This window comes from Andrographis paniculata, unplaced genomic scaffold (genome assembly GCF_009805555.1).
Source record: "Andrographis paniculata isolate CXL003 unplaced genomic scaffold, ASM980555v1 Contig38END, whole genome shotgun sequence".
NCBI lineage: Eukaryota > Viridiplantae > Streptophyta > Magnoliopsida > Lamiales > Acanthaceae > Andrographis > Andrographis paniculata.
Window position 1 is genome coordinate 1,806,369 of NW_026137571.1, and position 15,963 is coordinate 1,822,331.

Sequence of the window (15,963 nt, forward strand, 5' to 3'; positions counted from 1 at the left end):
CTACCAGAAAATTAGGTTGTAAAAAAAGTCATGGTTTTAATACAAATTGGTGAGTTTTTTACTAAAAAGTCACGAAAAATATACGGAACCATTTCTGTGAAATTTTGCTGGTGATTTTTTCTTAAATTGTGACATTTCTGTGACAATAAGTTACAGAATAATAACATGATATGTCATTGACTTTATATAGCAACAAAAGTTGCAACAAAATTTTTTGAATATTTTATAATGGTGACATTTTTATGACAATAAGTTACAAAATAATACCGTTACACCTCCGTGACTTTATATTAACGAAAGTTGTAACAATGCTGTGACTTTATATTTTTGAAAAAAAAATATATAATTATATTATAATTTTTGTTCAATGCAACCATACACGATTATTTTTTTCCGAATTACTTCATACCACATTATTTTTCATCTAATGACTTTATAGTTATTTTTTAATTTAATCTGCAAGTCGAAAGGTTTCGAACTAGTGACATTATAGTTATTAAAGATTTACACCTCTCATGCCAACTTAGCTATCTACTCTAAAGTATTAATTTTTGTTTGTTATTATATTTTAACTATATAAATTATTGGTTATAAATTTATCTTTTAACAAGATATAAAATATTTATTTAATATATCATCGTGAATTTTTAGCAAAAAATTGACTTTGTCTATTAATACAAAAAATTATTAAATTTATTTAACATATAGTATTTTTTTAGTATCAAAAGTTTTTGAATTTCATCTATTGTCAATAAATTATTTATTTTTATTTTTTTAGACTCAATCATTTTTTTTAAAAAAATCTATCATAAAATTACAAAATTAACAATATATTTAAAAACATTATCGATATGGTAATTATAAATAGTTAAATATTGGTTTATGTTAATATTTGCAATAACTTAAATCAATATATATTAATTAAATCAAAATAAAATTATTTATAATATAACTGTTTTTGTTACTTATGTTGTGACATTTGATTTTAAAAAGTCCCAAAAATTATACCATGACAATTTCTGTAATAATTTAAAATATTGCAAGTATTTTGGTTATTTTATCCGCAGCTTAAAATAGTCAAGAAAAATTTTCGTGACAATTTTTGTGACTAAATAGTCAAAAGACACATAATAGAAATATCTTGGACATTTTCGTTACATAAGCTGTTACTTTAAATAGTCACGGAAAATTGTTTGTAACTTTTTCTGCAAATATTACTTCTGGAATAGTCAAAACAAAAAGTCGTAACATAAATTTGTCACAAAATTACTTTATGTGACTTTTAATTGTTACAAATTAAAATTTGCTACAAATTTTCACAATTATCAACTTTTTTTTTTTTTTTTTTTATAGTGAATATGCCAATTCAAAATTATTTGACAAGACAAACACATTCAATATTTTATATTGAATGTTAACTTTTGTAAAATAATAAAATATATATTGAAAATCGTATTAAAAAAATGGGGCAAAGAAACCTTGTATTTTTATTAGCATCTTAGTCATTACATTTTTATATAATACTTATCACCTATAAAATATAAACATAAAATAATTTTGGTCCCAATATAAAAACCTCATCAATTTTAATCCTATGCCGCAACCCGAAAATGCGCACCGGGTCCGACCCCTACACCATTAGGCAATCCTTACGGACTATTATTGTTTTTACATCCAATACAGATACAACTTAAAATTGAATTGAGCTACCAATACAATAATTATATAAATGAAAGTTTTCTTAAATACAAAAGAAAAGATTTTCGTATAATAAGTTTCTTTTATGTGCCAAAGTCTTTTGTAAAAATTCTTCTCCGTCATCCAATTGTGTATTTATTTGACCGAACACGAATTTAAAAAAAAAAAAGAAAAGTAAAAATAGAGATTTTTACTTTTTTGGATGATTTTTTTAGTGAAGTGGTAATATATTTTATAGATTCATAAATTAAAGGTATTAGTCTTATGTGTTATTTTCATAGCATTCTTGACTATCTCAATAAAGAATAATAGAAGACAGTGGAGGCGACGCATGCACACCAAGATAACCAATGCGATCATAATATATGAGAGCATCGGAATAGCTACGGGTGGACAAAAAATCTGAATCGAACCGCTGAACGGAACCGAATTTTTGGTTACTCGAACAAATTCAGTTCGAATATAAATAATGCACATTTGATATTTGTTCAGTTCGGTTAGGTTTGATTTCGATTTTTGATATTTTTTTTCGGTTCGGTTAATATATTTATATTATTATATTTTAAATTTTATATTAATAATTATATTCGGTTCAGTTTCGGTTCGGTTAACGGTCAAATATTTGAAATATTTACAAATATTTTTATTTAATTAGAATTTTAATTATTTTTTAATATATATATATATATTTTTAATTTCGGTTCGGTTCGAATTATTTGCAAATATTATAAATATTTTCGGTTTTCTGTTCGGATACGATTCACGATTTCGGATACTTGTTCGGTTCGATTCAGATATCAAATACTTGCATATTTACAAATACCCGAACCGTGCCCACCCTAGGAATAGCCACTAAATATAAATAAAAAAATGAATTTAGAAGTGTAATCTATGCCATAGAAGTGTAGCACATATTAAGATTAATTTCAATACAAAAAAATATATTAATACCGATTTGTTTCTGTTAGCACATGAAAAATTCTTAAAATATATATTATATTCATTCACAAAAAAGTTACGAATTTAACATAAAATATCATTTCTTACATTATTTTATATCTCTCCACACTTAACATAAAAATTACTTCAAATTAAAATATTAAGCAGAATACACCATGTTTGTCAGTGTACTATTTTGTTTAAATAATACTCTTTCTTCCCAATACAATAGTTTTGTTTACCATTTTTATCCGTCTCAAAACAATAGTCTTATTTCCATAAATAACCATATCACCATAAAATTACTTCTACTGTTTCATTTTTATTACACAATTGCTACTACTTTTTACTCTAATACACTCACAAGGGCAAAAAAGTCTTTAATCCATACTTTTTACCAACTACCAATATAACCTAAATATCATGCACAATCCAATTAAGACTATATTTATGGGACAGAGAGAGTAGTACTTAGATATGTCCCAGTAAATGTGAATTTTTTTAGTAATTAAAAAATAATTTTATTTTATTGATTAACGAAAATATGTAACATAATTTTGATATTTTTTTTTACAAGTGCAAATGAAATAGATATTTTAGTATTTTTATATAAATTATTATTTTTTTATTATAATAGAAAATTGTTATTTTTCAATAAGTATATTAAGTTAAGATGATAAAAGTAATTAGATGCATACCATAGTAAGTTAAAATAATTTATTTTTATAAAAAATATAATAATTGCAAATAAAAACTACTCACAAACTTATTGAAAGATTTGCTATTTAAAAAATATATAGTTGAATTAAATAATCAAAATTTATTTTGAAAATAAATATTGGAATATAGGGTGTATTTGTTGGTGTGATATTTGTATGTAACCAATATAGGATATAAAATCATTGTCCCATTATAAAGAATTATTGTAAGCAAATATAGGATATAATACAGAAATAGGATTGTTATAATTGAACAAATGCTCTATATGTATATAGACAATTATAATATTACTCCCTTCGTCCCAGATACCGTGTCTGCTATACTGTAGACACGGTATTTTAGGAGGGATATAATTAGTAGATAATTAAGAATGTATTAGTGAAAATAATTATTCTATAATATAAATAATTATAAATTAAGATTAAGATAACTAATTAGTTTAATTAAAATCAAAAAAATAAAATTAAAAAAATTTAAAATGAGATTAAAGTGTGTAATCATTTTCCAAAAAAGGAAAATAATATGGTATGTGAGACGGACAGAAACGGCAACGTGGACATGATATTTGGGACGGAGAGAGTATTTTTTAAAGTAAAATAATTCAATTATAAAATTAAAAGAATAGAAATTTTCTTATAATAGTAACATGATATATTTGAATACATACACATATATCCTTTTCCATTTTGAAATAAGGAGTTTAATTAGGTAACACTTTTTGTTTTCTTCATTTAAAAAAAAAAAATTAATATTTTTACAGTAAAATAATTATATACCTAATAAAAAAATAATACTCTTTTCATTCGATTCTAAAATTTATAATTACATTTTTTTATGCAGATTAAGAAATATTACTATTAAAATAGTAGTTGCTTGATATAATAGTATAAAAATTAAATTATTTTTATTTTTAGATATAAATGCATAATAAAGTGATGTAATATAATAAATAAGTGTAAAAAGAAATTATTGATTAGTAATAAGGTCCACAGTTATAAAAAAGAGAAATATAAATCTTTGAATTTTAAACACAAAAAATAGAAATATGTAAATATTAGAAATGAACGGAATGCTTGAATATTCCATTAGTATTATTCGAATGTATTTTTTTAGGTTCTTGTATTAAATTAAAAGATAAATTTAATAAATAATATTAATAGAAAAAATATTTTCATTAGTGTCTCGTAATATTAATAAAAAGATATTTGTACAAATATTATACTAAAAATATTTTTAATATTAAATACAAAAAGATAAATGTAACTTAGAGTCAGAAGATATAATAATAATAATAACAAAAAGATTATTCCTAAAGACAATAGAAAAGGAATATAATTTTAACTAACAAAAAAAAAAAAAAAAAATTAATATAATTATCCCAAAAAAATCTTTTAATATAATAATAATAAAAATATAGTTAAGTATATATACAAGTAATGATTAGGTGTTAACTCCGGACAAGAATTATCCATTTCTCCTAATCTCTAGCTGCTTTGCACCTTCAAATTCCCTTCACCCTCCCTACAGTGATTCCCCCTGCAGTGCCCTACAGTCACAATCTATTAATTCCCGATTTCACCACAAACCTCAAAACACGACTTTGCCTATACTCTCCATCCCCATCCCCAATTCCTTCACCGGACTTCCAATATGGCCGCGGCGGAGCTCCTGACCGGCGGCGGCGGCGCCGTAACCTTCGCCGCGCAAGTCCTCCGCAGCCGGTGGTTCATGGTGTTCGGCTGCCTCCTAATCATGTCCATGTCCGGCGCCACGTACATATTCGGCATCTACTCCGGCGAAATCAAGTCGGCGCTCGGATACGACCAGACAACCTTGAACCTCATCGGATTCTTCAAAGACCTCGGCGCCAACATCGGATTCGTCGCCGGCGTCGTCAACGAGGTCGTCCCGCCGTGGGTTGTCCTCGCCGCCGGCATGACCATGAACTTTTCCGGCTACTTCATGATCTGGCTCGCCGTCACCGGCCGCATAGCCAAGCCGAAGGTCTGGCAGATGTGCGTCTACATCTGCTTCGGCGCCAACTCACAGACCTTCTCCAACACCGGCGCGCTGGTCACCTGCGTCAAGAACTTTCCAGAAAGCCGCGGCGTCGTCATCGGCTTGCTCAAAGGCTTCGTCGGCTTGAGCGGCGCCATCATGACTCAGCTCTACCGCGCCTTCTACGGCGGCGACGACCCCAAAGCCCTCATCTTCCTCATCGCCTGGCTCCCCGCCGCCGTCTCCGCCGTCTTCCTCAGAACCGTCCGCCTCCTCAAACCCGCCGCCGGCCACCAAACCGACCTCCACATGTTCTACCGCCTCCTCTACATCTCCATCGCCTTAGCCAGCTTCCTCATGCTCATAATCATCCTCCAGAACCAATTCACCTTCCCCCAAGCTGGCTTCAATGGCAGCGCCGCCGTCGTCCTCCTCCTCCTCTTCTCCTCCCTCGCCGCCGTCGTTTACGAAGAATGGAATCAGAAAATTCAGAAAAACACAAATCAAGACAATCAAATCCAAACCACAGAGCTAAAAGTAGTAACTCAAAATCCCGATCCAATTCCTGCTCCGGCGCCGGCGCCGGAGACCCCATGGTGGAAGGATGTGCTAAAACCGCCGGAAAGAGGAGACGATTACAACATACTGCAAGCGGTATTCAGTCTGGACATGATAATTCTGTTCGTGGCGGTGACATTTGGGGTGGGCGGAACCCTAACGGCGATCGACAATTTGGGGCAGATCGGACGGGCGTTAGGGTACGAGAAGAAGAGCATAACGACGTTTGTATCTCTGGTGAGCATATGGAACTACGCCGGCAGAGTATTTTCCGGCTTCGCGTCGGAGATATTTCTGGCCAAGTACAAATTCCCGCGGCCATTGATGCTCACCGTCGTCCTCCTCGTCTCCTGCGCCGGCCATTTACTGATAGCTTTTGGGATTCCGAACACGCTCTACGCGGCGTCGGTGATCACCGGCTTCTGCTTCGGCGCGCAGTGGCCGTTGATCTTCGCCATCATATCGGAGCTTTTCGGGCTGAAGTATTACTCGACGCTGCACACGCTCGGCGGCGGCGCGAGCCCGCTAGGCGCGTACATACTGAACGTGAAGGTCGCCGGAAAATTGTACGACCGGGAGGCGGCGCGGCAGATGGCGGCGAGGGGGCTGAAGAGGGGTGTCGGGGAGGATCTGACGTGCGCCGGAGTGGGGTGTTACAAGGAGGCGTTTTTGATAATCACGGCGGCGACGCTGGTGGGGGCGGCGGTGTCGGCGGTTCTGGTGATTCGGACAAGGAAGTTTTACAGAGGGGATATATACAAGAAGTTCAGGGAGCAGAGGGACGCCATTGTTGAAGAGTGATTGTTGTTGTTTTAGTGTTTTAATTACGGTTTGAATGAATAACGACTTTACCGGCGACGGAATCCGCCATTGTCGTCGTCTTCGAATGTTCGGGCACAGAGGTGGGGGTTTCTGTTTGTGTGTGTGTGTGTGTCAGTGCGTGTGATTTTGATTGGTGTTGGAGGCCCACGACATGGACGGGTTTGAGGATAAGTGAAGGTTTCTAGGACAGCCACTGATTCATTTACCGCCGTGGGAATGAGATGAGTGTGACGATGCAGAGGTAGGAGAAGGCTGAGGGGCACGAATGTAATTTCATGTATTCAGACAGTGATTTGCAAGACATATGTATAAAAAGTGAAAAAATAGAAATTCATTTTCTAGTAGAATATATATATATATATATATATATAAACGTGTTTCTATTTTTGTAACATTAGAGCGTCCATATCAAAAAAATTCCTCAAGAGTTTCTCACTATTTGTCTCTTTTTCATTCAAATTTTATATTTTTACGTCTATATATATATATATATATTTTTTTTTTTTTAAAAAAAATATACATTATTTTAATATTAAATTTAAATTAAATTTTCTTCAAATTTATCAAAAAAAACATACTATCTATTATCGTAATACTCCCTCGTCCTATGTTATATGTCCAATTTATTGTAGACACCGTAATTTAAGTAAAATATAATTAGTAAATAATTACAAAGTGTATTAATAAAAATAATTGTTATATTATAAAATTAATTATAAATTAAAATTAAAATAACTATATAGTATAATTAAGATTAAAAATATATAAATTATAAAATTTAAAATTTGATTAAAGTGTATAATTATATTTTTTAAAAAGAAAAGAACAAATAAGGTAGGACAAAAGCAAATAGAAATAGTTGACGAAAAAAGTTGAACAGAAAAAGTATTATATTTTGATTTTTCTTTTTAGTATTTTATATTAAAATTAACACTATTTATCATGTATAGTTTTTAATAAAAATATCTTATTTTTTTTTACAAAATATTATATCATAATTTCCTTTTTTTTGCTTAAAAGACATACATATATATTTATAAAAAAGAATAATTTATTTTTAAAATTAAATTTAAATAAATTATATTAATATATACTCCCTCACTCCCACGTACGATGTCCACATTACCGTTTTTGTCTGTCCCACATTCCATCTCATTTTCCTTTTTTAGAAAATGATTACGCACTTTAATCTTATTTTAAATTTTTTAATTTATTTTTTTAAATTTTAATTAAACTAATTAGTTATCTTAATCTTAATTATAATTATTTATATTATAAGAGAATAATTATTTTCACTAATATATTCTTAATTATCTATTAATTACATCCCTCCTAAAATACCGTGTCTACATTGTAGCAGACACGGTATGTGGGACGGAGGTAGTATCATTTTATAGATAATGTAAAAATATATAAATATATTAAATAATAATTAGTAAATAAAAATTTAAAAGTTCTTTTCAATTTTTCTGCAGAAAAATCGAAAACTATATTTGGTTTTTTCTTTTTCCTTTCTCTAATAAAAACTATTTTTTTTTTTTAAATATGATAGAGAATACTAATTATTTCAACATATTCTTATTACTATTTAAAAATAAATATAATACAATTAAATAAAAGAATATAAGAAATTGTGATGAATTTTTACAATATTTTCAAGTATATTAGTATATTTTTTCAATATAAGGTAATTTCTTTATAGATTTTCAATTCTAACAAATTTCTAGGGATACGATTTATTATTTAAATTCATATATTTGCCGCAGACATTCCCAATTAAACTAAAATAATTTTTGCAAACTTAAGATCATTTTTGTGATTATTTAATTTAATATACTTCCATGGGCATTTGAAACAAAACTTAATGAAAATTATTTTTGTTGTGAAATTATGTGACAATATAAAAAATGGTAATAATTTTATGTTATATATATTTATTGCAGAAATTTATGTTAATAAAATTTTATATTTTATTTTTATTTATTTATAGTAATATATTTTGATAATATATTATATAATTTATTAAAAAGATAATTATATTTAACATTATAAAAATTCCTGAACATTCGCAACAACTATAAAAAATATATAAAATTTTAAAAATTATTAATAATTAGAAAATTATATTATTTTCGTAAAATAAATTTTTCGAAATAATGTCTTATTAAAAAAATTCATGATAATCAAAATAACAAGTAAAAAAGTTGTCGCGAAATACTTAAACAAATTAAAGTAATAAAGAAAATATTGTCGCAGCCAGCCACAGAAATATGTAAAGTGTATTTTATTAAAATTATTGTCGCAAACAATTGCAATAATGCATACAAAAATAATTTTTTATTTAAAATTATTGTCACGAAAAGCTGTAACAAATTTGAAAGTAATATATTTATTCCTTGTTTGTCTGTAACAACCGCAATAATGCATTTGAAATAATTTTTATTTAAAACTATTTTCGCAAAAAGTTGCAAAAAAATTAAAAACAATAAATTTATTTCTTGTTTATTGTGGCTTTCCGCGACAAATAGGAAAAATTAATTATTATAATTAGAATTGTTGCGGAAGTCCGCGACAATTAATTTATATATAATTTTTTTTTAAAATTTTCAGTAAAAATTGCAAAAATATATCATTGACAAAATTTCTCGATAATCCCATAATTTTCTAGTAGTGTACGGTCAGTTTTGATTGCTTTTAGACAAATTGAAATTGGTCTCTATTATTCCACTTTATTAGGGAATGTCAGCTATATTATTTATTTATTTATTTATTGTTGTTGTGTTATTATTATTATTATTTTAGACCTAAATTTATCTTGTATATTGAACCAAATTTATCTTGTATATATACATATGTATACATTTATTTTGAGATATGCAATTCATAAGGTTTTTCTTAAAAGTTAACAATTTTAAATATAATATAAAATTAAATAATTGGGTGTGTTTTTTTTTTTTTTTTATTAAATTTTAAATCCTCTGTTCATTCTATTTTTTTTTCAAAAATATCAAATTAAACACCTATTTTTTATTTTTTATATTATACTAAAAATCAATTTTACATTCAAAATATCACATCACACCTATTTATATCACATCATACAACTATTCAAATTCAAAATTTTTATTATTCAAATCCCAACTCAAAATCCAAACCCCCAAACAAACACACGATCTAATGTGATATTTTAATTTTTTTTTTCATAAATAGTAAAAATTTTGCCAAAAAAAAAACAAAAAGCAAATATAGTCTAAAAAACACAACCATATATATTCCTATATAGATATCCTAATTAAATAAATTAGATAATATTATCCTTAAATACCATATATCATCTATTTTAGATCAATTATTAGTGTTTCAATAACTTTTATATATAGATAATTGAAGTTGGAGGGAGAATACATCTTCCAAAACTCTATTATGAATTGTTATGTTTGTTAAGTTTTTGTATTCATCCAACCAATAAAATATATACCTTTTAGATTAATTATATAAAAAATATAATACTCCCTCAGTCCCAAAATTATAGTCCTATTTGTATTTAACACGATATTTAAGGAATAATTGTATTATATTGATAGTTGGTAAAAAATATGAGTAAAAGATTTTTTTTTGTTCTTGTAAGTGTATTAGTATAAAAAGTAGTGATATTTGTGTATTAATAATAAAAAAAATAAGATAAATTTTATGGTGATATGAATATTTATAAAAATAAAACTATTATTTTGGAACTGACAAAAATGGTAAATAAGACTAAGACGAATGAAATATATAATATAATAGTTGTTATTGTGCTGAATTCGACACGATGATGATATCACATGATATATGGATCAATAACACACAATATAAAAATAAACAACACATTATATATATAAACATAATATAAGTATGGCACATATTAACATTAATTTTAGCACGAAAAATATATTAATACCGATTTGTTTGGGTCAGCACATTAATATATTATTCTAAATATATTAATGCCATAGAATATCTTCCACATTATTATTATTATTATTATTATTATTATTGTCGAGATATTTTAGATATTCAGTTTTAGATTTAGTAGATTTATATTTAGATTTGATGTTATTCATAATTTAGATTACTTAGATTTGAGTCTATCGATTCTGTTTTATATTGCCTATATATAGGCTCCTTATTTTGATGATCAATAAGACAATCTCATTATTTTCCCCCAAAATTTTTAACGTTTGTTATTATTATTATTATTAAGTAGAGGGTTCAAAAGTACAAAATTGGAAAAATATACTAGGTTAGTATGTATGATTTATAGTGTTTTTATTATTAATTATGAGAAATTATATAAAAGTTATGAAGAATGTGATTTTTATTTAGATTAAATTATTGAATTTTATAATAAATATTTTAATAATATATAATAAAATGACCATCTATGAAATACTACTTCCGTAAAAGAACACGATGATATTAAAAGATTTATAAGTTTTTTTATTCTTAATTATTAAAAAAATGGAATTATTATTAAAATATTTATTTCTATTATTATTTTAAATATTTTATAAGAAAAAAACTATTATATATTTTAAACTACGTTGTGCACAAAAAATTGTGTTATTTTTTAATAAACATAAAATTTATACAAATTATATTTGATTTGAATTTAAAGCGGGTCTTATTCTCTAAATAGGTCATTTGATTCTCCTTCCGAGTCGATTTGTTTTCCAACTTGATTTTCGATAGCTTCTTTGATCCAAAGAGATTTGGTCTTCGGTTTGATTTGCTGGACTTTGAAGAGCTTTGATCTCCATGCAGACGATTTGATCATTGACTTTGGATTTGATGTTCTCTTTGGACGATCCGAGGCTTTGATATTTGATTTGGCTTTGCCGCATTTTGGAGGGCTTTGGTCTCCGTGTAGGCGATTTGATCACCGGCTTTTGATTTATGTCTTCTTTAGACAATCCGAGGCTTTGATATTTGATTTGGATTTACTGCCTTTTGGAGAGCCTTGATCTCCATGCAGGCGAATTGATCATCAGCTTTGGATTGGTTGTCTTCTTTGGACGATCCGCAGCTTTGATCTTTGGTTTGGCTTTGTCGTCTTTTGGGGAGCTTTGGTCTCAGTGTGAGTGATTTGATCATCTGCTTTGGATTTGGTGTCTTCTTTGGACGATCCGCGGCTTTGATCTTTGGTTTGGCTTTGCCGCCTTTTAGGGAGCTTTGGTCTCCATGTGGGCGATTTGATCATCTGCTTTGGATTTGGTGTCTTCTTTGGATGATCCGCGGGTTCGATCTTTGGTTTGCCTTTTCCGCCTTTTGGAGAGTTTCGGTCTCCGTGTGGACGATTTGATCATCGGCATTGGATTTGATGTCTTTTTTGGACGATCCGCGGCTTTGATCTTTGGTTTAGTTTTGCTACCGTTCGGAGGGCTTTGCTTTCCGTGTGGGCGGTTTGATCATCGGCTTTGGATTTGATGTCTTCTTTGGACGATATGCAGCTTTGATCTTTGGTTTGCCTTTTCCGCCTTTTAGAGAGTTTCGGTCTCCGTGTGGGCGATTTGATCGTCGGCGTCAGATTTAATGTCTTCTTTGGATAATCCGCGGCTTTGATCTTTAAGGAGGTGGATTTGGTACTCCATAACGCTTTTGGCGGCGTGTCCCTTTGACTTTTGGATCGAAGAGGGCCGAGTTGTTCCTTTGGTGAAGAACGTGATAAACACTTCGAAGCTTTGGGATGAACTTTGGATGCTCTTCCTTGGCTTTGATGGATTCTTCAACGGCTTTTGGAGCTTTGGTCCTTGAAGAGGTGGGTTTGGTGCCCCATAACACTTTTGGCGGCGTGTCCCTTTGACTTTTGGATCGAAGAGGGCCTAGTTGATGCTTTGTTAAAGAACGCGATGAAAATCTTGAAGCTTTGAGAGGAACTTTGGAGACCTTCCCTTAGCTTTGACGAATTCCTCAACGGCTTTGAGAGCTTTGATCCTTCCTCCGGCATGGACATGCGACGAAGAACGTTAACTTCATCGATTCGTCAACCAATATTGGATCATTTGTCTAAATCAGTGACTTTCGATGAAGAACGCTTCGAAGGACACGAAGAATATGAAGAACAATACAGAGAAAGTCCAGAGACTTATCACTTTGCTTGAATCCTCGATGTAACTTCGGTGTCTTAAATAAACTGGCCATAGCTCTTATTTATAGGGGATGGGTGGCTTCGGCTTCCTTTTTTTAATGGTGCTGATCGAATATTTTTGGAGAGATTTAAAAATATCTTTTAAGATACAAAAAAAATGATATATGTATAAAATAAAAATTGTGTCATGCATATTCGTGTAGTAATTTCTGTCCGGGTCGAACTCAGGGAAAATGCGATTATCCTATATTTAATTAGAAAAAGTGCAATGAGTTAATGCAATCGAAGAAGCTGAAAAGATAAATTACAAAAATTAAATCTAACTAAAAAACGATAAAATATACGTATCTCGAAAAGGATGAAGCGAGACATTTGTGTCTGAATTTTGTGTTCGTTAATGGCTAGATTTCCATGGATGAAATGAGCGGAATGACGATGGTGTGATAGTGAAAAATATATGTATAATTGTGGGGCGGCTCGGAGGAATGAACGTGATCGCATTTGCTCGGTTAAGCCGATTCTCGACTCGGTTGGTACTCATGACCTCATGGTTACAAATCCAACCCCTACGATCATCCCTTACATTGGTTTTGTTATGTATGCTAAGGTGTGACATGAATATGATATATTTAATGTATAAATGGGTTATAATTCTTATACGGATAAATAGAAAAAAAAAAAAAGTATTTACCTGTTGATGTAAAATTTTGAAAATCCTATCTCATGTCAATAGAACATTTAATTTGGTATTTTAGGGAAAAATATGTAAACATTTTACATACCTACATTTTGATTCTGTTTAAGGTTTTTTTTTTTTTTTTGTTAATATATATAAAAGAAAATGTCAATTAAAAAAGACCGAAAAGATCTTCAATTTGTGTTACTTTCATTCTTTATCAACATACCTAGACGTAAAACGGTTGAGTAAATTCAATTAATTTAAATTTCCAAAGCTTCGACACATCAAATTTGCAGAACATATAGAAATTTTTTTAAATGTAGCCGTTGCGTTGCAGTTGCTCTAGTGGAATGGCAATTTTGGAGGAAAAGGTTGGTAGGGCCTGAGTTTTGATAGGCCCAGACAAAAAAAATAAAAAAAAGTTTAAATTTTTTTTAATAATTTAATTTATTTTATTTTTAAAAATAGATTTTTTTTTTAGTTATATTTTCAATAAAAATATATTTAAATTAAAATTTAAATAAAAATTCAAATTGAAATACAATCAAATAAATTTTAATATATAAAAAATATTTTATTCATATGCATATATATTTTAATATAAATGGGTTTCAAAAGACTTAAAAAAATTTGGAGCCCTTGGCCCAGGTGGCCCATGTGGTGAGTGGTGGTTGTGGTTGTGGTTGCTGGCGACTCTGACCGGATAGAAGATTTTAGGTGTGTTTCTTCTGGTGGTTTTGAGAGAATTTGGGTTTATGTTTGATTTTTATTTGAATTTTTGGATGAGTTTAAATTTTGTTGTTTCTTTTGTGTTTGAGTTTGGATGAAGTTTGGGGAATTTTGATGTGTATAGATTTGATGGATAATGAATAAAATAATATAAATATGTATTAAATTTATATTGTATGATTTGATTATATGAATTTATATTATACCCAATATATATTTAAATTTTTATTTATTTGTATTATAAAAAATTTTATTCTCTTCAAAATTACATATATATTGTATATATTTTTTCCTCTATAATTATAATAAACTTGTCCCCCAAACAGTGGACAACCTCAAATTTGTGGTTGAAGAAACACACCCTTTATTTTATTTTATTTTATTTTTATGTAGAATATATTTGTTAATTATTTTATACTCACTCTGTCATGCAAATGTGTGCTTATTTAACCGGACACAAGTTTTAATAAAAGTGAGTAATAATTGTTATTTTTTCTTTTAGAGTAAAAAAAATACAAAAATGTAATAGTTTTTTACTTAAAAAGAAAACAAAAATATTTTTTAATGACAACCAAAAAAAAAAAGTGAGCATAGATTTGAATGACGGAGAAAATATATTTTTAATATTTATTTTTATGTCAATATATCTTGTTAATTATTTTTTAAGTAAAAAACAGAAATATTTTTAAATTAGGTATTTTTAATTATTTATATTTATATTTGCATCTTATATAAATATAAATTTTACTTAATACCTAACTTTGAACCGCTCACAATTGCATTACTTCTATTCATATAGTTGCCAATTTGCCCTTTGTTAAACATATCAGACTCCTCCTACTTAGAGGTTGGAGGCTGATTCCATAATGTACCTTTACTGTTTAAGACGTTTTAAATACGGTGCAACATTTGACTTCAGCACAGAAATTTAGATGAGTAATATATAATAATTTGAAAATTATGTAATGTAATGAGAGAGGTGTATATTTTTTTATTTTTTTATTTGAGTTATGGGATTGAAAAAAAATGTAGGGCAGAGATCAAATATATTTAATTATTTTTTATTTTAAAAATATTGCAGGATGTTTTGGACAGTGTGAGTAATTTAGATAGTATTTGGATAATTAGTTAATTATTTAATCGATAAAATTTAATTTAGAACTTATCGATTAATTGGTGAATGAAAATCAAATTAATTGGATTAATTTAGATTAAATATATACATATATATATATATATTGAATATGAGACTTGGTTAATGTTTGACTATTTTGCCTCTCTTGAGACAAATCGTATTGTGAAGCCCAAAAATTAAACTCAGATATATAACCTAAATCAGAGGATTATCCGATTAATATTCTATTTGATGGATATGTCCCTTATAACCTCAAACGGAAGGTTTGAAGTTAGAGTAAATAACGATCATTTCAAACAAAAGATTTCAAACTAGCGTAAATTACGACCATATCAAACGAAAGATTTGAAACTAGCGTAAATTATGACCATATCAAACGGAATGTTTGAAACTAGCGTAAATTACGAAAATCTCAAACGGAATGTTTGAAACTAGTATAAATTACAGCAATTTCAAATAGAATTGGAGTTGGACTAAATTACGATCATCTCAAATAGAAGGTTTGAAACTAGCATAAATTACGACAACTTCAAATAGAAGCTTTGAAGTTAGAGTAAA

General features: G+C 28.9%; 1 protein-coding gene across 1 annotated transcript; it reads left to right on the top strand.

The window, feature by feature from the left end:
• The first annotated feature begins 4,843 nt into the window (after positions 1 to 4,843).
• LOC127250971 (uncharacterized) lies at positions 4,844 to 7,170 on the top strand. Its single transcript, XM_051274486.1, has one exon. The coding sequence runs from the start codon at positions 5,008 to 5,010 to the stop codon at positions 6,712 to 6,714; it is 1,707 nt and encodes a 568-aa protein (XP_051130443.1). The 5' UTR covers positions 4,844 to 5,007; the 3' UTR covers positions 6,715 to 7,170.
• The last annotated feature ends 8,793 nt before the right edge of the window (positions 7,171 to 15,963 follow it).

Excerpts from the sequence above, each read along its gene's own strand:
- LOC127250971 (XM_051274486.1), top strand. The coding sequence starts at position 5,008 with ATGGCCGCGGCGGAGCTCCTGACCGGCGGCGGCGGCGCCGTAACCTTC.